The sequence below is a fragment of the Oreochromis niloticus genome, linkage group LG18 (assembly GCF_001858045.2).
Source record: "Oreochromis niloticus isolate F11D_XX linkage group LG18, O_niloticus_UMD_NMBU, whole genome shotgun sequence".
In the NCBI taxonomy this organism is placed as follows: domain Eukaryota; kingdom Metazoa; phylum Chordata; class Actinopteri; order Cichliformes; family Cichlidae; genus Oreochromis; species Oreochromis niloticus.
In genome coordinates, this window is record NC_031982.2 from 3,994,235 (window position 1) to 4,019,927 (window position 25,693).

General features: G+C 40.7%; 1 protein-coding gene across 1 annotated transcript in view; it reads right to left on the reverse strand.

The window, feature by feature from the left end:
• pappa2 (pappalysin 2) overlaps nt 1-21,489 on the reverse strand; it is a 103,302-nt gene extending 81,813 nt beyond the window's left edge. The window contains exons 1-4 of the mRNA XM_005457971.4: nt 19,443-21,489; nt 12,176-12,408; nt 11,531-11,758; nt 10,798-11,393 (exon numbers count right to left, since the gene is read on the reverse strand). Coding sequence (XP_005458028.1) covers nt 10,798-11,393; nt 11,531-11,758; nt 12,176-12,408; nt 19,443-20,364 — 1,979 coding nt within the window. The 5' untranslated portion in view covers nt 20,365-21,489. The remainder of the gene's footprint in view (nt 1-10,797; nt 11,394-11,530; nt 11,759-12,175; nt 12,409-19,442) is intronic.
• Between the last annotated feature and the right edge of the window lie 4,204 nt (nt 21,490-25,693).

Consider the following 25,693-nt stretch of genomic DNA (forward strand, 5'->3'; position numbering starts at 1 on the left):
GCAATCCCTCCTTCAGTGCATGTGTTGTACAGTAAATAAGAATGTGTTTCCTCAGGCACTTTGCCTGACTAAATAGGGTTTAAGATTTAAGATGCTTCAGGGAAACCCTGCTCACACTACATTACTGAAGCAGAGTTCAGTTGAGGCTGCGTGCAGTATTCATCACCCTAGGGCGATGCAATTCCAAGTGACAGAAAGTTGATCACTAAAGAGTTGACTCTTCAACTTCTCAGACTCAGAGGATGCCTCAGTGGAAGACTACGGCCAACCTGGCAAATAATAAATGGCTCTACATGACTGAAATGAAAACCCTGGTTATGCATTAACAAAATTTGCGGCTAAGTCAAGCGCAGCATGAATCAACAGCAGAGTCAGCACCAGCGCAGTCACCATGTAAAGCTGTAGATGTGCATCCATTTAAAATATTACTGTTGACAAGTCAGTTACTTTGAACCCACAGGAACCAGAAGACAGACTGTGAAAATGTCACGGCAGCAGCAGGCAAACATTTTAACATTTTAACATGTTGCACACTTTACTGTGCACCTCGCTTGCCTTTCAACAGTTTTGTCTTTTAACTAAGGTCAATAAAAAGCATGTGCAATGCAATGCATTTGCTCATTTCCCATTTTTTTTGCTAATTCTAGTTTTCCTTTTAAGACCTATGACTAACAGTGTACACAAACAAAGGAGGTGGAGCCTATCCCAGTTGTCAAGAAGTTCATAAACTTCTTTACAATATCGTACCAAATTGCAGTAAGTCTGAACAGAGTTGCTGTGCACACATCTTTACCTTACATATTTTACCTCACCAGACAAAAGAAGGTGCAAAACATTTAGATAGCAAAACAAATTTCAGGTACGTACATCATTTTCCAGCTTATTTTTAACTCCACCCGATGACGGGACATTGACCATTTTCTCTCGTGTCACAGGTTAGAGTTAAATGTTAGTCATACATATTTCACCTCTGTAATATTCTTGACATCTAAATTGAGCTATTTGTAAATATATTGGAGCTATTTCTTATATTTTCTAAACTTTGTAATATATTGTATTATTTAATTCGTTTAGTCTGTTACTGTTATTGTCCTGGAGCAACTGTAACCCACATATTTTCCTTAGGGATTATTAAAGTATTCTGAATGATTCTGATTGTTCATGCGTCACTTCTTCAAACAATTTTCCTGGAATTATTTGATATTTAGCTCCAACAGAGGCTCAAACCGAGGATGCTGGCTTGTGTCTGGCTCTGAGCTCTGGATAGCTTTAGCTTTAGCCACTGTGAAACTGTTAGCTTCTTTAAAATATACATATTCAGCAGGGTGACAGCGATTTAAAAGTCTGATTCATTTTGCTGTAACAAACGTTTTTGTGGTGGTTCCCCAGAGTTTACTTTTGCAAACTTCATTCACAGTGAGGATTTTCTTAAGCTAACAACTAGTGTGTGGCTGTGAGTGTATATAAGACTGTTTCCCTACACCGCTGTGCATGTGTTGCACATGAAACAGCCCAGGTTGTAATCAGTCATATGGAAAGCTGTCCGGTCGGTCACCAGGTCAAAACAGAAACACTTTGAATAATCCTGCTGATATCTATCCTGATATGGACTGGGTAATGTTTTCAGTATGAAAAGATGCCACATTGTTTGACAAAAAATGAAAATGATCTTATTCAAAGACACCCTGCAAATTAAAATGAAAAAATGATGCGGCAGGCTAGTCCAATTTGCTGAAATTTCATTACAGAAACTCAAAATAGTACTCAGTAGTTTGCAAGGCCCCCGCGTGCTTGTATGCATGCCTGACAACACTGGGACATGCTTCTAAAGAGATGACGGATGGTGTCCTGGGGGATCTCCACCCAGATCTGGACCACGGCATCACAGAGCTCCTGGACAGTTTCAGTTAGAACCTGTTTGTGTCAGATGGACCGAGACAGAATGTCCCAGAGGAGTCTATTGGATTTTTCTACTGGAATAAAGTGGCCACCACCTGTGAAACCATTTCTGTTTTAGGGGTTGTTTCATTGTTGCCCCACTAGTGCACATGTTGTTCATTCCATTAACACCAGAGCAGCTGAAACTGATTAACAACACTCTCTGATACTTAACTGATCAGATCAGCATCCCAGAAGTTTAACTGAGTTTATGTTACACTCTGATTCAAAAGTGTTTTTTGGTTTGTTTGTTTTTTCAAGCAGTGTATAGACAACGACTGCAGAACTAAATAGGACTATGGGTCATGCCACCGACAGAAATACTCTGACAAAGTCTGACGTGTACAAGGTGAATGAAAAAGGAGACAATACCATGTGGCGGTCCCGTACACCACATTGCCAAATCAGACAGAAGATTTTTGCATTCTGCAGCCTGTCAGATAGTCTATGTTTACTGGCATCTCGCTTGGTCGCAAAAAGCAACGTACACTTTAGGTTATGGTGGGTACTTTAACTGACAAGTTAAAGCTACTGTTGCTACTCTTGACATCTAGTTAAAAGAACAACAACCAGGCAACAGCCAAAATTGTGAAGACTATCGGCTATGCCCATCTTTTCTAAACAGCATATGGCTAAACCATTTTAGCATATGACTATTTTCTAGTTTCTAGAACTGAAAGCTTCCTTTTATATGTAGCACTATCTAAAATCAGTCATTTTGACAGTTAGCATCCCCTGTAAGAATTGAAAGCTTGATGGGTGTACTAACAGAAACTAAAAACGTAGCAAACTGGCGAGTTTGCATGCTCTGGCCTAAGTTGACTAGCAGAGAAATGCATAAGGCTTGTGACAGCTTAGCTTAGCTGAGCTGAGAGACAGCACTGAATCAATGCTATTCACATGTAGAACTGCTGCTCCAAGAAATATTGCCACTATACTTTTACTAGTGAATAAAACACAAGCACATTTAAACTTGACCTAATGTCACGCACAGAATTCACACGCATGTTAAGCATTAACGAGGCTGTGACGGATGTTTCAGAGGAGCTGCCTGGAACTCTTTGCACATAAGGTCTCTGGCCAGGATTAACTAACCAAAGACTGTTAGCTAATCCAGGACATTTGTCTTAGCGTAAATATACATGATGTCCCCCGCCACCCCATCACTCCCTCCATCCTTGCCTTTCTCTCTCCATCTTTCCCCTTTTGCACTCACTTTCCTTTTTTGTGATTCCAGAATCTTCAGCGTACCTGGCTATTGCTCTAGAACTGGCTCTTGACCGCAAATTTGTGTCGTGACAGCAGCTGGCTTCAAACCTCAGGCCTTGTACTGGCCAGCAGCAGCTGCACTCATATAGGGTCCCAAAATCTGAATACCTGGCCAACAGCTCAGAGAGAGAGGGGTGGGGGCGGCTGCAGGGAAGGGATATCAAAAACCCAGATCCCAAACATAAAAATGCTTCAGTGTTCTGCAAATGCCAGCAAAATGTCATCCTCGCATTAATTCTCTCTCCTGCCTGAGAAAGCCTGAATTGGGATCCAGGTACACAAACGCACACACACATGCTCCCACTCACACACAAGGATTTTCAACATGCTGAGGTCAGGACCTTTCTAAAAGACCTACATTACTGTTACTCTGCTGGGACCAGTTTTTATGACACCCTGGTCGCTTGTGTATTGGCTGTCCGTGTTGTTTTTATTGGAGGGTCAGAAGCTTATAGACAGAAATTTTGGCAATAGTCCCTGCAAAAGTAAACTTGATGCACTGAATTACACACATACCATGACTGGTGAGTTTTGCTTTCATTATCTAAACTGCAGAAGATTTCTTTAGGAAAGCAAACCAAAAAAACAAAAACAAAAAACAAATCCAGATCCATAATTTTAAAAGATATATTAAAATCAAACATGTTGTAATTACCCAGTTAATTTATTTAAGTATAAATATGGTCATATTAAATCTAGAATAACTCAAAGGGTACTTTATATAACTAAGGCCAAGGACCAAACCTCTGAATAAAACTATGTTGGTGCAAAACAACTGAGTTGAGTGCTCTCTGCTGTCCAGAGTTCTTCATTAGAGTCCATGTCCTCTCTGCAGGGTAGAAAGCTCAGGCTGCAATAGGGAACATTTGACCATTACAACTACCAACCTCATTTTTTCCCCTCTGCCTCTGTCAGTTTATCCCAGCAAGCTCATGACAGGACAACATAAATTTACATTTACTTTTGACACACCCAAAGGTCTTCCTCCATATGGCCAAGCAATGAGACCACACGCACGCAACCCAGCTTTTTTCTTTTTTACTTCTACTGAACTTTAACCTTGGTCTTCAAGGGAAAACTGGTTGCTGCAGTATGTCCTTTTCCAGCGACAGGATGTTGCACATTCGTACAGCTGCAAATATGCACACCTGCTGGCTGCACAGTACAGTTACAGTCTCCATCTCTTGGCCACTGGGAGCTGTCCAGTTAAACATATCTTCTTCTATTGGCCGCTGAAAATGCTGAAGTTTAATCACCTTGCTCACAAGCACTGTTTTTTTTTTTTAATATATATATATATATATTTTTGTTTTTAAACTTTTATTTAACTTTTTTCCCCAACAAATACAAGACTGGTTCACATCCAAAATAATAACACTGCACAGCACTAGAGTATTACAACATTATGTCCATAATTGTTGTCCATTAGGATCCAGTTTACAGGTTACTCCCAGTGCTTCCAGTGGTTTCTTCCATTTGTCCACAAAAATTCGAGAGCTCCCATCAATATAATGTCCCAACCTGATCAGAGTCATAACATCAATGATGAGCGACTTCCATAGAGAAATGCAGGGAGGCTCAGTCCCCACCCATCTCAACATAATGCTTTTCCTGGCCAACATTAACAGTGACTGAATTACATGCTCATGTTGTACCAGTGAGACGGGAATATATCCCAGTATACACATTAATGGGTTTTCTGTCACCTGATGACCAATGGCTGTACTAATATTGGCGCAGACCTCTTTCCAAAATGATTGAATACTAGCACATTCCCACAAGCAATGGAATCTAGTGCCCACTCTGACCTTACACTTGAGACAATTTGGAGATGTTCCCATATTATACTTACTATAAATATACGGAGAAATATACACATTGTGCAAAATTTTGTACTGCAGTTCTTTAAATCGGTTACAAACAGAGATTTTAGATGGAAGGAGCAGAATTTTGTCCCATGCCCGTATATCTATTTCACATTTAAGCAGCGTCCCCCAAGATTTTCTCAACCATGCCAATTTATCCACAATTAGGGCATAAATCTCTGAATAAAACTTTGATACAAAATGTTTATGCTCCCTATTATCCAGAAAGAATTTCTCCAACCGAAAAGAGGCTGTTGAGATTTGTAATGATTTAGCATTTTTTAACACATAATTTCTCAGTTGCAAATACTTATAAAACTCAGTCTTTGACATAGAATACTGGGACTTCAAGGATTCAAATGATTTAAACTCACCATGTTTAAAGAGGTCATAAAACCTCTTTACACCTACTTTATGCCATCCCACAAAGCTCGACCCTATGTTTTGTGGCAGAAGGTCTGGATTATTTATAAGCGTTGACAAAATATTAAACAGAAGACTACTGTTAAAAAGTTTTCTCAGTTTTCCCCACGTCCACATAGCATTATATATCAGTGGGTTTTGCTTTATTACGTGAGGTAAGTCATTTAGATGTTTCCCTAGAAAGTTAACAGGTGAGGATGGTTTACATAATACTTCCTCAATATTTAGCCATGGCAGATCAGAATGTTCATGTATCCAGGAAGAAAGAATCCTCGCTTGTATTGAGAGAACATAATTTTCTATGTTTGGCACTCTCCACCCGCCCAGATCTTTCGGTAACTGTAGTGTCTGTGTCTGTTTTCTTCCTGCCCAAATGAAATCCACCATAGCCTTATTAATTGCTTTAATATCTTCTGATTTCAAAATTGCAAACAACATGCCTGTGGGATATAATATTTTCGGTAGGATTACCATCTTAATGAGATTTATTCTTCCCAAAAATGATATTGGAAGTGCCCTCCATCTTGTCAGCATCTCTCGAAGATCTTGAACCAATCCATTAATATTTTCTCTATATAAGTGACCAACATTTGGTGTAAATTTAACTCCCAAATATACAAAACCTGATGGTGCCCAATGAAAAGGTTTAACATATAAAGGTTCAATGTCCCCTCCACTACACAGAGTCATTATAACAGATTTATCAAAATTTACTTTGTATCCAGATATAAGACCAAAGTCCTTGATACACCCAGTAAGAACAGGAAGAGAGTTAGCAGGGTCAGTCAGTGTCAGAAGAATATCGTCTGCATAGAGCAGAATTTTATGTTGTCTATCCCCAATTTTAACTCCAGGAACACTTGGATTTTGTCTAATGGCCATGGCCAAAGGCTCAATGGCCAAAGCAAATAATAGTGGTGACAATGGGCTACCTTGTGCTGCACCTCTACTCAATGTAATTGGGGAGGATAACAAGCCGTTAGTTAACACAGATGCTATTGGTGATTTGTATATAATTTTGATCCACCCCAGAAAGTTTTTCCCAAACCCAAATCTTCTCATTATTTCAAACATATATTCCCATTCAATTCTATCAAATGCCTTTTCGGCATCCATAGAAACAACAACCCCAGGGATCTGATGAAAATTTAAAAAATGAATAATATTAAATAGGCGTCGAGTATTATTATAAGAATTCCTCCCCTTAATAAAGCCTGTCTGGTCAGCATGCACAACAGAGCACATTACTTTTCTAGTCTAAGAGCCAGTATCTTTGAAAGTATCTTATTATCAACACCAAGAAGGCTAATAGGCCTGTAAGATGAGCATGACTCCGGATTTTTACCTTTTTTAGCTATCAATGTTATATTAGCGTGGTACATAGATTCTGGGAGTTTCGATTCTTCAAATTCTTTATTAAAAACCCTTAATAATAAACTATTTAACTTCACTTTCATTACCTTAAAATATTCTACTGGGAAGCCATCTGCCCCAGGACATTTCCCTGACTGGAGTGCAGATATAGCTTTAGCCACCTCCATCAATGTTATGGGTGACTCCAGCAGGCTAACCTGATCTTCAGAGAGCTGAGGGAATGCTAAGTCATTTAGGAAAAAGCCTGAGTTAAGCCTTGTTATGTCCATCTCAGACTGATATAAGTTTGTATAGAATTCTCTAAAGCACTCATTAATCTGACGGTTTCCTACTTGCCTTTCACCATTCACATCCACAATAGCTGTGATAAAAGAACTTGATGGAGTATTCCTTGCAAGACGAGCCAAAAAGCGGTTAGGCTTATTAGCTGATTCAAAAAGCCGTCGTCTGGCAACAAGGACATCTCTTTCAGCCTTTCGCATTATCAAATTACGCAAAGATGTCCTGGCAATATTAAGCTCACTTAATGTTTCAGCTGATTTTGTTACATAATATTGTTTCTCCAGCTTTTTTATATTATTCTCGATCTCTAACTGCCTTGTTAATCGTTGTTTTACAAGCACTGTTTTTATATTAAGGAAAGTTCAGACTTCCCTGGTGTCTATACCCCAGATTTCGTTGCCTGTTAGTTTACTGACACTTCCTCAGGACAAAGAACAAAAAGCCAGAAATGAAAGATTCCAGGAATAACACATGACCAGTGCCCCTGGGGCTAAAATGGGAGTTCAGTTCAATTCACTTGAATTCAATTTTATACCAGTCAAAAGTTTAGACACTTTTCTTTAATTTCATGACTATATTACATTGTAGATTTTCACTGAAGGCATCAAAACTATGAATGAACACATATGTAATTATGTAGTAAAAAAAAAGTGTGAAATAGTTGAAAACATGTTTTATATTTAATTCTTCAAAATAGCCACCCTTTGCTTTGATTACTGCTTTGCACACTCTTGCTCTACTCTCGATGAGCTTCATGAGGTCGTCATCTGAAATGATTTTCATGTCTTGAGGAAGTTCCCAGAGATGCTGAGCACTTGTTTGCGCTTTTGCCTTTACTCTGCGGTCCATCTAATCCCAAACCATCTGGATTGTGTTGGGATGAGGCAGAACCAAAGATCTCTAATTTTGACTCATCAGACCAAAGCACAGATTTCCACTGGTCTAAGTGTCCATTCCTTGTGTTTCTTGGCCCAAACAAATCTCTTCTGCTTGTTGCTTTTCCTTAGAAGTGTTTTCTTAGCAGCTATTTGGCCATAAAGGCCTGATTTGCGCAGTCTCTTCTCAACAGTTGATATAGAGATGTGTCTGCTACTAGAACTCTATGTGGCAATCCTAAGTGATGTTAACTTGCTATTTCTGAGACTGATGACTTGGATGAATTTATCCTCAGCAGCAGAGGTGACTCTGTGTCTTCCTTTCCTGGGGTGGTCCTCATGTGAGCCAGTTTTGTCATAGCACTTGATGGTTTTTGCGTCTGCACTTGGGGACACATTCAAAGTTTTATCTTATCCCGGCTCAGTGTGTGTGTGTGTGTGTGTGTGTGTGTGTGTGTGTCATGCCGCTATACTGGTGAGGACCAACAGTCACTTATTGGGAGAAAATGCCTGTCCCCATAAGTGAATAAGTTTGAAGGGATTTTTGTGGTTGAGATTTTAGTATCAGGGTTACAATTGGGTTATGGTTAGGTTTAGGCTAAAGGTTACTATTAAGCATTGATTTTTGATGGTTAGGGTTAGGGTAAGTGGCTAGGGAAAGCACAGATACATAAAGCTGGGGGTTTTCTGCATGGTAATGAAAATGTATGCTATGCCTTCTAATGATGCAGGCTAAGTGAATCTTGTACAATTTAAATAGAACTGTTCCCGGCACAGAACCCTGTGGAACTCCATAACCTGAGTATGTGTGAAGAAGACTCCCTATTTATTAGATAGATAGAGAGTCTATTAGATAGATATGATTCAAATTACTGCAGCACTCTATTTTTAATGCCTGGCATGCTCTAACTCTGTGATAAAATATTATGATCAACAGTACCAAACACTGCAGTGGAGTCTAGCAGGACACAGAAGCATTGTCAGAGGCCACAAGAAGACCACTTGTAACCTTCACTAATGCTGTTTCTGTACTGTGATGAATTCTGAAAAATGAGTGACACCCTCAAATAAACCATTCCTCTGCAGATGATCAATTAGCTCCTTTACCACTACTCTTTCAAGGGAGATAACAGGAAGGTTGAAGATTGGCCTTTAAATGGTAAATGGCCTGTATTTATATAGCGCCTTTATGGTCCCTAAGGACCCCAAAGCGCTTTACATATCCAGTCATTCACCCATTCACACACACATTCACACACTGGTTTAAGTAGCTCAAAACAAGGAATGGGTCTAATAGACACGTTGATGGTTTGGAAGAAGTTATTACTGAATGTAACACAGAAAAATCAGTTGGAGAGAAAAAGTCTAAATAAATATCAGTGGCGCTGAAAGTAGATGCACATGTCTGTGAGATGGTTATGAACGCTAGCTAGCAGCAGTGGGTAGAACCACAGTTTGTAGCTACAGCAAGACACTCCCTGAAAAACTGAAATAAATTTGCTCACCACTGTAAGGAGGGTTTTAGATTTCGATTTTATATTCTTTAAGCTTGTAGTGAAAATCTGGTACCATGTGACAGCCCTAAGAAATAGCAAAGTGACTTGTAACAGTAATATTTAAAGCTGACTTTTCATTGACCATTACTTCAGTGTTTCTCAAATTCTTTTGCTGATCTACTGAATGTAATCCATATGAATGTTGTCATACTACATAAATATCCCATTTATATTTAAAACTGCTTTACACTGAGAGCAGAATATAATTATTACACCAACGGAGGCTTTTAGAGGGAACTCTACTTAGTTACTTAACTTCTACAGTGGTAAAGAAAGGTCCATTACACTAAAAAAAATAAAGAAATGGAAATATATCATGGGAAAAAAACTGTTTAAAAAAACATTTATTCATCCTTGTGTTAACACACTGCCACATTCTGTCAGCTCAAGACATCAAAAGCTAAATCTCATGTTTTAAAAAGCAGTTTTGGTTCCCATGTTCTGTTTCCCAGTGGCTCAGTGTAAAGCTTGCGGTTGAAATTTGGATTAAGGATCCTTTAAGAACTTCGGGGAGACTTCATGCGAGCTATTTAGAACGCTGCGTGAGCCTGACTGTCAGACCAAATGGAAGGCAGTGGGCTGCCGCTCGTGTTGTTTAGCAAAAATAAGTGTGTACTTTGGCCTCTTAACCCACCATTTCTACTTCACAGAGCTCTCTCTAAGACCACTGGGGAAAGTGAGAGTCCCAATTTGTTCATGCAATATTATGAGCTATTGACTGCACGGCCCTGCTGAAGTACTGCAGCGTGCGAAATAGGGACACTTCACTGCCTCACAGGGAGAGGTACTCTTATTAGTGCCCATTCATCCCCATAGAAATCTTCTCTCTGGAAAAATATCTTGCCTTTACTGGCTTAAAATCTTCCTGGTACTTTATATGCTATGTCTCCTCAACAATGTAGCCTTTTACATATTCCTGCTTAACGATATGCACAGTGTAAAATTGAATGACCATTGTTCTTGTAAAAACTACACAACACCTGGTTCAAAAATATTTCAGATTAAAAATCTTCTGTTAGTTTTTTTGGGGGGGCTTAAAGGCAGGCCTTTAAAGTTAAAAATACAGTACAGGAGTAGGGTTAGGTTGCATTTTAGATTATACTAAATGGACTTGTTCTCATAGTACTTTTCTACTCTATGTGAGGACTCACGGAGCTTTATACAACACGTCTGAGAGAGCCATTTTAGTAGATAACATTTGTTCAACAACCTTACCTGTCAGGAGATTCAGGATCAAAACAGGTCTTGAGCACATCTGTAACGTCTGGGTCACAACAGTCTCCATCATCATAGTCGTAGTGTATACTGTTGCACTCCATATTACAAACCCCATCCTGCCTCTTCCAGTTGTAACAGGGCCCCACCCTGAGACAGTCCCCTCCATCATGACCCGTCCTCGGATGGTCACATTCTGGGTCACACTGGCGGTTCCCAATCTTTGCAATACGGCAGTTGCTGAGGATGAATCTCTCCCGGAGGCTAGAGTTTTTCACTGTGTGGACACTCAGATCCAAAGTAATGTTGTAAGGGCCGAAGGCCTGAGTCAGAGCCTGGTGCTGGAGCTGAATTTGGGCTTCCGTCACGGTGGGGTTTCCACCATCATCGTTGGAGAGGTTGACAATCCGGTAGCGAATTCGCTTGGGTGTTCGGAGCTGCCAGTTTTCATTGTACCCAGAGATGATGTCTATATTGTCACAGGGTGTAAGGCCACAGGGTGGTGGCGAGAAGGAAGAGACAATTTCTGGCTCAGGCACAGGACTGGTGATGATGGTTGGATGATGGTCTTTATATGGAGTCCATAGCTGTTCCACCTATAAGGCAGAAAAGCAATACTAAATAAATATAAAATTACTTAATACAACTACAGTGGTATTTTAGCTAAGATTAAGACTATTGGAAGAACACAAATCAACAACTAACAATGTAGAAATTCAAAATGACCACTTACATTAGTAAAGTCAGCCCACATCGCCAGGACTGGCTCACTCATGTCAATTTGGAGTGGCCGTTTGAGCAAGTCCGCATGGGAGCGGGCATAGCCCCACAAGACCACACCTCCTACGTGGCCCCTAAAGCTTTGCCCCTGATCGGACTGATTGCTGCCAAGAAAGAGGGTTCTGCAGGCCTTCATGAAGGGGCTGTAGAGATTCCCTGACTGGTGGCTGCTTTCTCCTACCTAAGAGAGAAAAAATTAGGAAATTTTTTTTTCTTCATTTTGTCATGTTCTGAATATACTTTAAGATTAATTGCCTAATTATTCTTTTTAAAAAGAACATATAAGCAGTATGTCATCCAAATGTTACAGCATTAGAGTGCTGTGGCAATTAGCTTTTTAAGAAGCTTTCCATCTGGTTGGCATGTATTCACTCTGCTCAGTGGATGCTCTCATTGGCAATAACTTCTATTGCCAACATATTAATTGGGTTCCCTATAATCTGACAAAAAGCAAAAACAAACCCTAAGAGGATATTGTAATAGAGCTGGTAAGTATGATATATAGCCATGGGTGAAATGCCTGGAAAATATCATGAAATGGACCATTGATTTGTATCTCTGGTAAATGACCAAACTCAACCAATGTTCAATCACACACCTTAGCTCCATCAACATAGAGAGTCATGTTATGACCATTGTAAGCGGCCATCAGGTGAGTCCAGACATTGGCTCGGTACCGCTGGTGGCTGTAGACAGTGGTGGATTTCACAGCTCGGTCTGTACGAAGTGTGAAGTAGAAGCATGCGTCTCTGGTGCCAGCAGTTTCCACAGTGCGAATGCCTACTGACCAACCCTTCTCACTTAGTGAGTGGGAACAGTTGTCAAAAACACCTAGGGCAGAAAAGTGGTGGAAAAAAATGAATATTCACAATTTACAAAGAGTCAGCACCCTTGAGAAATTGAACAATCACGCCAACAAGCAACCTTTCCAAGTGATTATACGCCTATGATTACAGGAGGAGAGACTAAAAGAGAGAGAGCAGTGCATAGAGGCTGAGACACAGTTAGAGAAAGTAAGACAGAGAGAGTAGACAGAGCCAGAAACAGCAGGACAGAACAGAGAGGGGAAGAAGGACGGAGGTATTTCACTAAGCAAAGGCAAGGCCCTGATGTTTCCATCTGCTGTTGCAACAGACACACACAGACGCACATCTGCTCCCCAGATGTCAAATACTAGGACAGAGAAGGGTCAGGGAACCCCCTCACCCTCCCCAATTCCGTGTGTGTGTGTGTGTGTGTGTGTGTGTGTGTGTGTGTGTGTGTGTGTGTGTGCATGTATAGGCTTACTTGTGTATCTAAAAGGGGTAAAACATCCTCATGGAGTTGAGCCAGTTTCATGGCTAAGCATGTACTTCAGTAGTTGAGATAAGACTATAGATTTGTAGCTTAGTGTGGTAACTTCAAAATGGTATTTCACTTGCATTACACCGCAATGTTTCAGGACGACCAATCAGCAGGCATCTTCAATGTGGCGATGCGCGTTCAGCTTGATTATTGCACTGAATTTAATATTTTAACTCTGCAGCTATTTTGGCCTTTGGAGGGAAGCAGAAGCAGCTGGCAGTATAACACTGATATACTATGGATTTGTATAGTCAAACATATTTGCAAACAATTTGAGATCAACTCTAGAAATGTTCCTGGTAGCAAACTGATTTGAACATTGATCATAAAAATACTGCATCTGCATTTAATCGTTGTTAATCATATTCCTCAAGAGCTAAATTTTAAATACAACTGAAATGTGCAGCACATTGCCATTTGCACAACACGGCACTAACAATGTCACATTGTGAAAAGTGTGGCTAAACTTAGCAGTGTCAGCCTTTTTTTCCTTGCCCATATGTCTGTGCAGAACGTAAAGAACACACTCCGCTGCTCCATATAAGCAGTTAGCATTACTCAACTAACATCTTTGAAACAACAGGCAACTGGTGTTGGACTAAACACAAGATAATTGTTTTAACCAACCTATTTTGTAGCTGCAAACTAGCAAGGACAGAAATGTCCCTATGCAGCAATTTTAAAGGGAAATACTTTGTATCCTCAATTCTAAATGCTCCATCTATCAAGCTGCTGACTTCTTCTGTCTGCTGTGTGCTTGTTGGGCAGGTAGTGTACAGTATCAGAGATACTATAAAAAAAACTTTCTCTAACAAGGTTACTGAGGACAGTGAAATATCCAGGCCAGGACACCCAAACAGTGGGCTGAATTATGCCCTGCAGAGCAGTGAGACACTGTTGATGACTTTTTTTCAGCTCACTACTACTGCTGCCAGACAGCTCTATTGAATTACTCAATCATTTGATTTACTGTTAGAGTTCAGCTTTAAAAATGCTACATATAGCAGAGTAGGATACATAATCCAATCTAACATTGAAATCAAAACATATGACACTAAAGTAACAAGAAAATGAAACTTGAATAATTTAAGACTTTTATCAAAGACTTTAAAAACATTACAAACATTTAGAGAATGTTTTCACATGTCACTCTATCATTGATGAATATTTTATAGTGTTGATTTTTTTTTTAACTTTAGTACTATTGCTGTATATGTTGTGCAACATGCATGAAATCATGCAATAATACATCTTATTATCTGTATTATATATTAATGCAGGGCTTGTCAAATGTACAAATGGCATCATCATTACAGTGTTTGTCCAGCAGCCCACTTGGGACTGGACTGTTTACAACATTCTGCAACGCATACAGTCACACAAGAATAAAGGGTTGAAATGTGCAAACAGATTTAAAAGATCATCAGTGACCATTAGAAGTCAAACCAATGTCAATGTCATGTCTAGCAGAAACAATAGGAGTTTGTTTTTCACTGAATTGGTCAAATTCTTTCTGGACACTACAAAGAGAAAGGCCCATGCCACAAAATGCCGCCCTCACATAAGGAAGCAATGAGGGGAAAGAAAAGTTGAGTAATGGAGTCGGATCTTTGATCAGAGTAAATGTGAGCGGACATAACAGTTTGTGGTCTCCCTCACTATCTGGACAGCTGCAGTGCTACACCATAGCGCTTTTATCCTCTTCAATTTGCTTGATGTATGTGTTGTTCTGTCAAGTGTGCAGCTTTTCAAATGCAACATTCTCAGTATTGGAAAAATAGCCATGTTTGTCTTCACGAGAAGAGCCTGCAAAATAATGCAGGTTGTGTAGGAATCAGTGTGTCTACAGCTGGCACTTACAATCAGTGGAAATCCACAGGCAAGCTAACTCTTGATGAGAAGCTGAGTGAAATCCATCTTGTTTTTTTAAACAGATTCTATGTCCTGAATTAGAATGCAATTTACTTGGTTTAACCAATCTTTTAATGTTATAACTCACTTTAGCTTTAGGCGTGTCACGGTAACTGTGTATTGATGGTAACTGATCTTGAAAGGAGTTGATTTTCAGTTTTTCAAAATTTCAGTGTTATTTCATTAAATTGATGAAAAACAACTAAAATTAATTGTAATGAAAAACAAAAAGTGAAAAAGCAAAGCTGTGACTTTGTGTCCAAAGTGTTGATGTGTTGCACTGAAGAGATACAACACTGTGGAAAAATCTTGAACCAACATATTTTGTTTATATTTTGCAGTGTTTGAAAAGGATGCAGTGATTTATTGAAACATGAGCAAAGCATTCATGGGAACGCAGTATAGAAAGCAAAGAAAATCGAAAATCAGTATTTGATATGACCACCATTATTCTGCGACACAGCCTGAACTTTTTGTGTAATTCCTTTTAGTAATCTTCAGGAATAGTTCCCCAGTCTCGTTGAAGGTCGGCCCACAGGTCTTCTTCTTCTTTCAGGTATGCTTTTACTTTTACTCGCAGTGTTTTTGGGATCATGGTCATGCTAAAAAATTAAGCCGTTATCAATCAACTGCTTTGCAGACGGTATTGTATGGCGAATCACAATCTGACCATAACTTGCTACATTCATAGTTCCATGAAATTTGACAAGATCCCCAACACCACTGGCTCAAATGCAGCCCCAAGCCATGACACTATGTTTTAATGATGGCTATAGACACTCACTGTTGTTTTTCTCTGTTTTGTACTTATTGACGACAATTTGAACCAAAAAATTAAAATCTGGATTCATCACTATATAACACCTGTTGTAATCTTCAGTCCAGTTCGTGTATAATTTTTTATGCGTCACCCTTCTCGGTTTGTTTCCCTTCATAAAGAATGGCTTCTTGACAGCCTCCACTTGTCCCATTTCCTCTGATTTTTTTAAGGACACACTGCACACCATGCTGTCAAATTTGGGAATCACTATTTTATACCTGTTAAACTGCTATCTTTGGAATTTTTTATAGATTCAACTAAAGTTATATAGTTGTGACAGGCATGGCTAAACATTTCAGGCATGCAGAATATTTGAATGATTCATAGGTCACAATTAATTGACTTAACAAGCAAAAAAACATTTCCCTGAAAATGGTGAGGTACAAGGACTGGACTGAAAACAAGCCAATGTTCAAAGAAGAACTTTGAAAGACTTTTAGAACAACGGGAGAACTACTGCTCAAGACGATTTTAAAAAATAACAAGAACGTCTGGCAAAATATAAAGAAGTGAGAAGTCGTTCAAGACTTTGTACAATCTTTTAAGCTAAAAATTCCACAAAAATCTATACAGAGCAATTCAGTTCAATTGCTCTGTATAGATTTTTGTGGAATTTTTAGCTTAGCGTATAACATTTTAAGGCTACAATCTAACAATCTTGAAAAAGCAACATTTGCTTCCTGGTTTACATTGTAATTGTAAAATTCTTCCAAGAGGCTGTGTCGAGTGTCATCACTCATCACACAGTTATCAATACCAGCTATCAATATATTCATCGTCCTCTTTATAATAGCCTATTCTTCAGAAATGGAAATGATCCTGTCACATTATCTTTGTCAGCATCCGGTGGCAGCAATGATAATTGCTGTCAGTGTCCAATTATGTCCAATCACACTCATTATTGTTGTCAACAGGGATGTAACTAGACCCTAAAACTTCCATGGTCTAGTTTGGGGTATGTATTCAAAACAAGCTGTACTCATTCATAAGATAATTCTATTAAGCTTGCATTTTTCTGGTTGTAATTATTGTTAGTACAACCCAAGGATAAGCTTGAGAAAATAGTAATGACAATGAGCAAATGATACAATCTGATCGGAAATGTATTAATATTAAAATATTTTGTTTGCTTAGTTTCTTATGCTGACACATTTTGACACACTAGCCTAAATGAGTACACCAGAAGAATGCTATTTTCCTCCTTTCAAAGAAAGCAAGCAATCGCCCTGAGGTTATGAAGGGAAGGGATTTATGTGATAGCACTGAACTGTGTTTTTGGAGTTCATCTGCGCTCAGTGTCAAGGGTTATGTGTGACAAAACAATAGAAGCAAAAGTGAAAGGTAAGTTTTACAGTATGGTAGGAAGATCTGCTACGTTGTATGACTCGGAGACAGTGGCACTAACAAAAAGACATGATAGAACAGGAGGTTACACATTTGAAGATGTTAAGATATTTTATTGGTATTGACCAGGAGGGAAAGCATTAGAAATGAGTATATCAGAGGGAGATCTCAGGTCAAGTGATTTGACTGGAAGAAAAGAGAAAGAAAGGAGACAGCCAAAAGAACAAGATTAAAAACAAGATCTCCATCGCTGTTTTAGCTTATCGAGTGGGGCGTGTCAGGGAAGCCTATTTTTTTTAATATAGACATTAACTAAAATAATACGTGTGTTCTGTAGTGCTGAGTTGCACTATGTTTGTTTCATTGTGTTTACAGTGTAGTTACTGAATTTGTGTATTAGTTGAAGATAGTTTTGCAAAGCTGTGACACCATGAGTGCAGTGGAAGTGAACCTTGCTGATGCTCATCTCAGATGGTCATAAATACTTAATGCAAGGCAAAACAATACTTTTAAACAATAACAGGCTGATCCGAAGGGCCAGCTCTGTTCTGGGATGCCCTCTGGACCCAGTGGAGGTGGTGAGTGACAGGAGAATGGTGGCTAAGCTGTCATCCCTGTTGGACAACATCTCCCACCCTATGCAGGAGACTCTGACAGCACTGAGCAGCTCCTTCAGTGGGAGACTGCGGCACCCACGGTGTGGGATGGAGAGATTTCGCAGGTCTTTCCTCCCCACTGCTGTCAGATTCCACAATAAAGACTTTTGCAGCTGATCAAACACACAAACCCACACATGTGCAGTAAGACTGCTATATGTGCAATTCTTCTTCTGACAAAGTTGTATTTTTGTATTTTCCTACTCAGTTGTATATAGTATTTGTATTTCCATTTTATTCTATTGTATATATTATTCCATTCTATTTTATTCTATTGTATATGGTATTTTATTTTATTGTATTGTATTTTATTGCTTTCCAGTGTTTTCTAATTTCTGCTACATGACTTTGCACTTTGCTGTAACAAAACAAATTTCCCATCTGTGGGACTAATAAAGGTCATCTTATCTTATCTTATAATTGTAATACTTTTACTTATCCACATAAGACCACTTTCAGTCAGAGACAGAAACTTTTTACATATTTATCATCATCGTCATCCCTTTCTCAGTGACCTCAGTTTTGATCATTATTAAAAAGGTCACCAGAGCTTTCTACCACTTAAAAACATCTCAAAACTTATCAAGCTGTTACGCTGTATTTGCAGGATTATCCAAATTATCAGTAGGATGACTTCAACTTCCTCAGAATACAGCAGCTGGAGTCCTTACATGTACACAGCAATTTGAACATATCACTCCGGTGTTGAAATCATTTCATTGGCTCCTGTTCAACATAGAATTAACTTTGGAATCCTTTCACTGGTTCATAAAAACTTCAATAGTTACCCCCCACCCCGCCTGGCTTGCTCAGTGTCTGTAACCCAATTAGATTCTCAGATCATCAGGTGCCGATCTTTTAGCTGTTCCCAGAATTAAATCTATGAGTTCTCTGGAACAAGCTGACCGCTGACCTGAGGCTGATTAAAGCCGTGTCTACGGCAAACTTAAAACCTTTTTATTCACACACTTAATAACTGTGTGTGCGTGCGTGCGTATGTGTCTATGCTGACTTGTATTTTATTTTTCTTTGAAGCTTGTTTTGTCGTGTTTTGCAACCTAATATGTTAAGCACAGTGACTTTACTGTAATGAAATGTGCTAAATAAAATTGCAATTTTAATTAAATTCACAACATGGAGCAATGTGCAGAATATATATAAATAATTATTTGAGTTACGTTAAATAACGACTTACGTGTAATGTATTCTTTTTGTCTGATTTCGAGACTGGTTGGTATAATTAAGGGCATAAGTAGCAGACTAAAATTTTGGAAACATTTGACTTCATTAACTCATTTACTTAGTTCATTAACTTAAGAAAAAAAATCTAAGGTAGGCATTTCCCCTTTTTTTATTTAGCTCTCAACTTTCTGTAATTGCAGTACAGAGCGGAGTTACGGAAACACTTTGAATCAGTGAGCGTGTTTATGAATGACCGCAGTCACCACAAGGTTTGGCATTTTAATGATGTGACTTTTTATGAAAGATAATATTTCAGTCCAGGCGATTTACAGGATAAGCCGTGCACAGATTTGTAGATTTTTGCTTGTTAGTTTAGTTCCTCTGACAGATTAATAATCGGATGATTTCAGCGCCTGACTTTGCCTGATCAGCATGTGATTTCTGATGTCTAGATGAAACAGTAAAAACCTCGCTTCAGTTTCAGAGAATTTCGTGCAACACATAACGGAAGACTGTCGTTAAAAGGGAGCTATGGCAAACTTTTTTGTGACATGTCATACATGGGTGTTATCTAGATAACAGTGTTGTAAAGAAGAGTTTACACCCACCTGCTATGACCGCGGGATTGCTCTGCCCTCCCTCTGCCTTCACCCAAAGCTCCAGGCTGAACGTGGCCCTCGGAAGCTCCACTCCCGCCGGCAGCTTCACCTTCAGTTGTTCCCGACGCCCGTTGAAGTACAGGGCTGTCATCCAGGACGGGGGCACTCTTGGTACAGGGCTCCCCCAGGTGCCTGCGGGAAGCCTGTCTCCCTCTTGCACCTCGTCAGAGTAGTCCTCCGTGACGCTTTCGGGGGTTGTTGTGGAGGACTGGTAGTCTTCATCTCCCTGCTGGAGCCTTTGGAGGACCTGAAGCCCCCTGGAATCCGTGGAGCTGAACGGGGCGACTTTCTCCCAGCTGGAGTTGCCCTCTTCTTCGTAGCGAAACGTCCCGTGGAGGCTGCGGATAAACCTGGAGCGGGGGTCGCGAGGGGCGCGCGAGGAAGACACGGCGTCTTTGAGGACAGTCTGCCCGCCGCTTGCGCCTACTTCATTCTGCTCCTTCTGGTTGTCCGTGGAGCCTCCGGGCGACCCGAAATATTCTCCCCCCTCTCTCCCCGCCACTATCTCGGCGTCTCCCCGGCCTCCCTTCTCCTCCTCCCCCGCAAGAGCGAACCCTCGCGCCCCGGCTTCAAACCCGCACCCTCCTGCACAGACCGCACGAGCGCTCTTAAGACTGTACAACTCTCTCCCGCTCGTGTGCGTCCTCGTACGGGCCGCTGGAGGGCGGTGTTGGGTCGGGGAGTGAGAGCGGGGCTGCTGCCGGGACCTCCACACGCCGGAGACGGTGCAGGGTTCACCTGCCAGCCTGGACAGCTCACGGTCTGCCTGCCGGGCCAAGGAGCGTTTGTAGAGGCTCAGTGCATCGGAGCGAAGCAGCCACGTGTTAGTGATGAAGACGAGGAAGATAGCCAGTAGTCTGATCAACAGCATTTTCTCGGGTTAAGCGTTTGGCCGATGTATAAAAGGAGATTTCAGCCTTTTTAATTTTTATTTTATTTAACAAAGGAAACTCACACAGGCTGAGATTAGAGAAATCTGCGCACGTTTTCACAAGCGACAGAGAAAACAGCTGTTTTTTCTGTCTTTTTTGTTTCGATTTTTTTTAAACTGTAATGAACCTACTTAAAAAACAAAAACAAAAAAAAAGCAATCAGATGAAAACATACATCAGTGCATCCCAAAGAGTTCGAGAGGACATTCAAAGTTTCTCACTCAAACTTGAGGGTTTTTAGAAGCTGTAGATTTGGAATAACAGCAGGTGTTCAATGTTGCTAAAGAACCACAGCAAAAATTCCGAGTTTTCGCGAAGTGAACCCTAAATAGCTGCTTGGCACACTTGTGCACTTTGCGCAGACACTTAGTGGGGACGCGTTGCCCCCTTTCCCGTGCGTGTCCGCAGTATACCTGCAGCCTCTGACTCTTTATTTCAGCTTAGATGGAAAAGAGCATACACCTAACTATCTGTGCAAGCCTTTCACAAAGCCCACGAGGTAAAGAAACACCGGACTGAATTAGTATGTTAGAATTAATTATCAGCGCAAATGTTTGTTTTATGAAGAAGTAAAATATGGGTACATTGGAAAATTTGCCTAAATCATAAAATCATCTGAAATCTGGTTTCCCTCTTTGCTCAAGACCTGCTGTTTCTGTTTACCTGACCACTGCGGCATCAGTTTAGTGCGTCCTGTTCCAAAAAAAAAAAAAAAAAAAAAAAAAAAAAATCTGACCGCAAGGTGGAATCGGCGTAAGCACTGCAAAAGAGCAGAAAAAATTAAAGCGCAGTGCAAAGTGCCAGCCCTCAAATAGCAAAAGCCCCACTTGTTGAGCGTCCCTATAAATTCTGTAAGAGGACAAATGTGTTAGTCCATCAGAGTCAATCAGAGTTCTGCGTCTGCGCTCGAGCTCCTCTTTTTTTCTTGTGCGTCTCTGTGCGCTCTTTGCTGCTGCTGCTCCTCTCCACCGGTTTATGCAGTTGTAGTAATATCCTCCTCCATTCACTCCTTCACCTCTCTCTCTTTCTCTCTCTCTCTCTCTCTCTCTCTCCCATTCTCCCGAGTCCAAAGGTTTTTTATCAGGGAGCCCCTACCCGCCCTGACATCACCGGTAGGGGAAGTGTGGTGGTGGTGGTGGTGGTGATGGAGGAGGAGGAGGGGGAGGCGTCCTACCCGCTCCCTCACACTTGAGTTTTACAAGGGAAATCCTCTCCTCTCTTCTCTCCTTCCTGGCCAGTCCTGCTGCTGCTGCGCTGTGCATCCCTCTGATCCAGAGTTGAGAGAGGAAAAAGGCTGTAAAGTTTATTCATACATTTATTATTCTTGTCCTGACCTCATCCATCCACCCATCCATCCATCATCACTGGCGGTGGGAGAAGTATCCTGGCCCTTTTACTCTAGTAAAGGTGGCAATGCAAGACTGCTGCTAAACATGCAAATAGGCTGGAGAAATCCAAACCAAACAGCAAATATAGTTCATGTGACGTCCTTCTAACCTTACAGGATGCTTATGAATCCACTGCATTTCTTTGACATTGGATGTATTTGCGGAGGTAGAGGAACCAGCTTGTAAAGATTTGTTCTGCTACATGTGAGTAAAATTAGGCTCTCATTCTTCAAATGCCACCTCCATGGTGATTTACTTCAACTTTGGACTTGGAAGTTCCAAGGAGAGCAATGAAAAAATGACTTAGCTTGATTGCACGGGGTTAGAGTTATAGCTACTGGTAGGGGTTGGAACTGGGGTCATCACCAATGATGGCTTTGAGCTCAGAGAGTTAAAGTGAGGTTAAAGTGAGGTCTGAGGTCCTCCTCTATTTTGAAACATTTATGCGTCTGGTAATGTGGAGAATGGTCCAGGAAAAAAGTGCACTTGTGCGTGGACAAGTGCACAAGCACAACTAAGTTTTAATACCTTATATTATACTATATTATGCTACAATATTACATAATGTATATTTACATTATGATATTCATAAGTCACACAGTGAATTACTGTGTAAACTGGTGTCAGATTGAGTAGAAAACAATCGCAGCATAAGCTGCAGTATATGATTTGCTGTCCGTGTCTTCTTAATGGGACTCTCTAACCTGGCAAACGATGAATGATGGTGGCTGGGATGGGGGAGGAGAAGTGTTTTCTCCCTATGACCCTCCCTCACTCTCTTTCCTTTCCCCTCTCTCTCTCTCACACACACAAATTACCCCTAAATGAAATAGGTAAAGTTTGAGTAACTTTCTCTCTTCCTTTTCCTTTTCCTTTTCCTTCTCCTCTCCCTCCCTCCCTCATTCTCTCTCCCTTGCCCATTCTCCTGCAGTCTCACTCACACACTCACACTCTGGCTCTCTTCAGTGGTACAGCACAGACAGGCACAACATCTGTCCTGCACGTGAAAAAGGTTTTTTTGGGGGGGGGTTTTACCATCCAAATATGCTACCTGCTTTGTGCTGAACTCTTGTGCTCGTGTGGGCCAAGGCTGAAAAAAGGGGTGGAAGCACTGGCAGAGAGGAAGAAATTAAACCAAGGTGGATGATGGTGAAATAATGCACACAGATTTGTCCGTTTGTAGGTGCCCAGTGAACAGATTCTATGAAAAGCTGTGTGCATCTGCATACATGCAGACATATACTTGCATAATGAAATGTTACAACAACAAAAAAAGACATTTTACTATCTTTTGATACTGTTTTTTATGCAAAAATGACAAAAAAAAACTACTGAAGGTCCAGCTGATTTTTTTATTTTTTTTTTGTAATTTCCATTATCAGGAGCAGTCTGTCCTCTGAAAGAAGGAAGGGCTGTGGTCGAAGTCTCTCACAAAAGCAAATGAAAGGCCCCTTTAATGGTCAACTCGTTTTCTTTCAACCTCAATATTCACCCTGTTTGTTTTTTTTCCCCCTGCCTTTAGAGGTCGTGCATGTAAGCGTGTTTCGGGCAGAAACTCAGTAATGCTACTACTTTTGCATTCGAAGGCAAACAAACAGAAAACATGCATTTAAAGTGTTGCAGGTGTCCTTGAATTCTTTGTCATTTCCGAGCCAGCTCTGAAGCTTATCGTGCATTGATGAATATCTCAAGCCATGATGAATACCTTACAAATGGGAAAATAGCTTTTGGCATGTTGTGCAGGCAGTCTAAGTCAAAAGACAGGTGTGCTCACTGTAATGTTTCCAGAAGCTGCAAACAAAATCTATACTGATCCTTAAAAATCACTAAGAAGTGATATTCCACCAGATGATTTTAAAGTCTTGAAACTGCACACTGTGGTATTGGTTTGCATTTTTTTTATGAATGAGTCATTATTTATCTTTTAAGTGGTAATTAAATCTTTAATAGTAAATAAACAAAACAAACAAACAAAAAACGGCCTCCTGTAGGCCACTTTTTTGTTGTTCCACACCTTCTAAAGTGTTGCCTCCTTCTTTCAGGCCCTGCTATTTTACTTTTTTGTCAAGCTCAATTTGCCAACAGGGCCCTGGCTCAAGGTTGGAGATGGAAATGGAGGAGGAGGAGGGGGAGGCCACCGGCAGTTATGGCAGGGGCCCCTGAAGGGGCAAAAAACGGTTCCTAAAGAGTGGGAGGCAGGAATTCCACAAACCAAGCCTGGCTGCTAAACATTCAGCTTTCTCTGCTGCAGAAGTGCCCTTTGAAATCCAGCTGCAACTGCATTTGGAGGAAGAGGGGGACAAGAGAAATCAGAGGGGGAGGGGGACTTTAAATTTCCAACAAAAACAGAGGATGGAGGAGAAGAGGCAGAAGAGAAAGAGAGGAAGAGAGCCATAGAAGGGAGTGGGGTGTCTGGTAGAGCGTCTGAATGGGCGTGCTCCTCCAGGGCCTCACCCCCCACTGTAAGGGACCTCCACAGATTATCCTTCATCTCAGCTTGTCCGTCTTGACCCCAACGACCCCGAGGCCAGCTCCATGTCCCCTTCCCCTCGTGCTCTCTTTTCTACACACACACACAACCTGGATCCTCATGCAAAAAAAAAAAAAAAAGGAAGAGGGGGGGCCCAATAGGAGAAAATCCAGGCTGATGCGGAGGACAAATGAGAAGGGGGAAGAAAGAAGAAAAGAGTGCTTTTCACCACCACTGGTGTGAAATAGAAGTGGGGCAGGGAGATGGGCCGAGGGGGAAGGCACATGAAGCACAGTGTGTGGACAGTGCTGCAGGTGTTTTACTCCAAGGATTCAGGATTTAGCGATGAGGGTGTTCAAATCAATAGCTGCAACATTTGCTTCATTGCTTGGAAGCTTCACACTTTCACTGCCTTTTTTGTTTCTTTGAAATTATATTTTCTACCGATCTGTAAAGCCTCGTTGAAAAATGAAAAAAGTGACACAAGTTTCCCCTTTTTGGAGCTTTTGTGAAAACTGCATCGCTGCTGATATTAGCACAGTGACTTTCCGTTGGCTTCTTCTAAACTCAGCATGATTCACCGCCTGCATGCAGCACAGAGGAAGCCCGTTAACATGGTGGTCCCCTCTCAGAGAAACTCATTTGCTCTTCGACGTACTCAGTAACTTTCCTCTAGCTGAAAAAGAAAAAAAACTTACTCTCCATCCTAACTGAGCTCCATAATGAAACATATAAACTTCTTTCCGCAAACAAAAACATGGGAAAATCCAATGTCGTGCGTGCCTACGTGGAGGACCCCTTATTTGCCCACATGGAGGTAAAAATGGAAAAATCAAGTAGCAGGCTGGACAAACTGTGAGCGTGAATATGTTAGTGCTCCTCGGGTTCTATTTGCAAAGCTGCAGGTGGATGCCTGAATGACACGATGCTGTTTGTGTTGGCTCGGCCCCTGGCTGCACTTTGTGGATGTGACCTACCTGCTTGATTTTTTTTGTTTTTTTAATGTAAAAAGGCAATCTGGAAAGAATGACAAGCACGGGAGCCACTGTGCATTTGAGTGGTGGACAGAAATCTCTGTAATATTTGGAGGCATTTCTTAAATAGAGACGTGCATCTGTGGTGCTGCAGATGCACGTCTGATTCTTGAGATGTACTTACCTCTTAACTTAAAAGTGAATTCTGACGCAGTATTCATGTGTTAAACAACTGAATCTGTGTTCTATCACAGTTACCGGCCTTTTATTCAGTAGTGGATGCTGATTACACAAAACTCTTCATTTGATCCTCTCGTTATGGATTTTTATATGTGGCAATATTTTTAGATGTGTTTATCATTTCACCTGGATTTTTGCACTGAAAATGTCAGTGACCTCTGAGGGAAGTTTACATCTGCATATGCAGTACATTTTA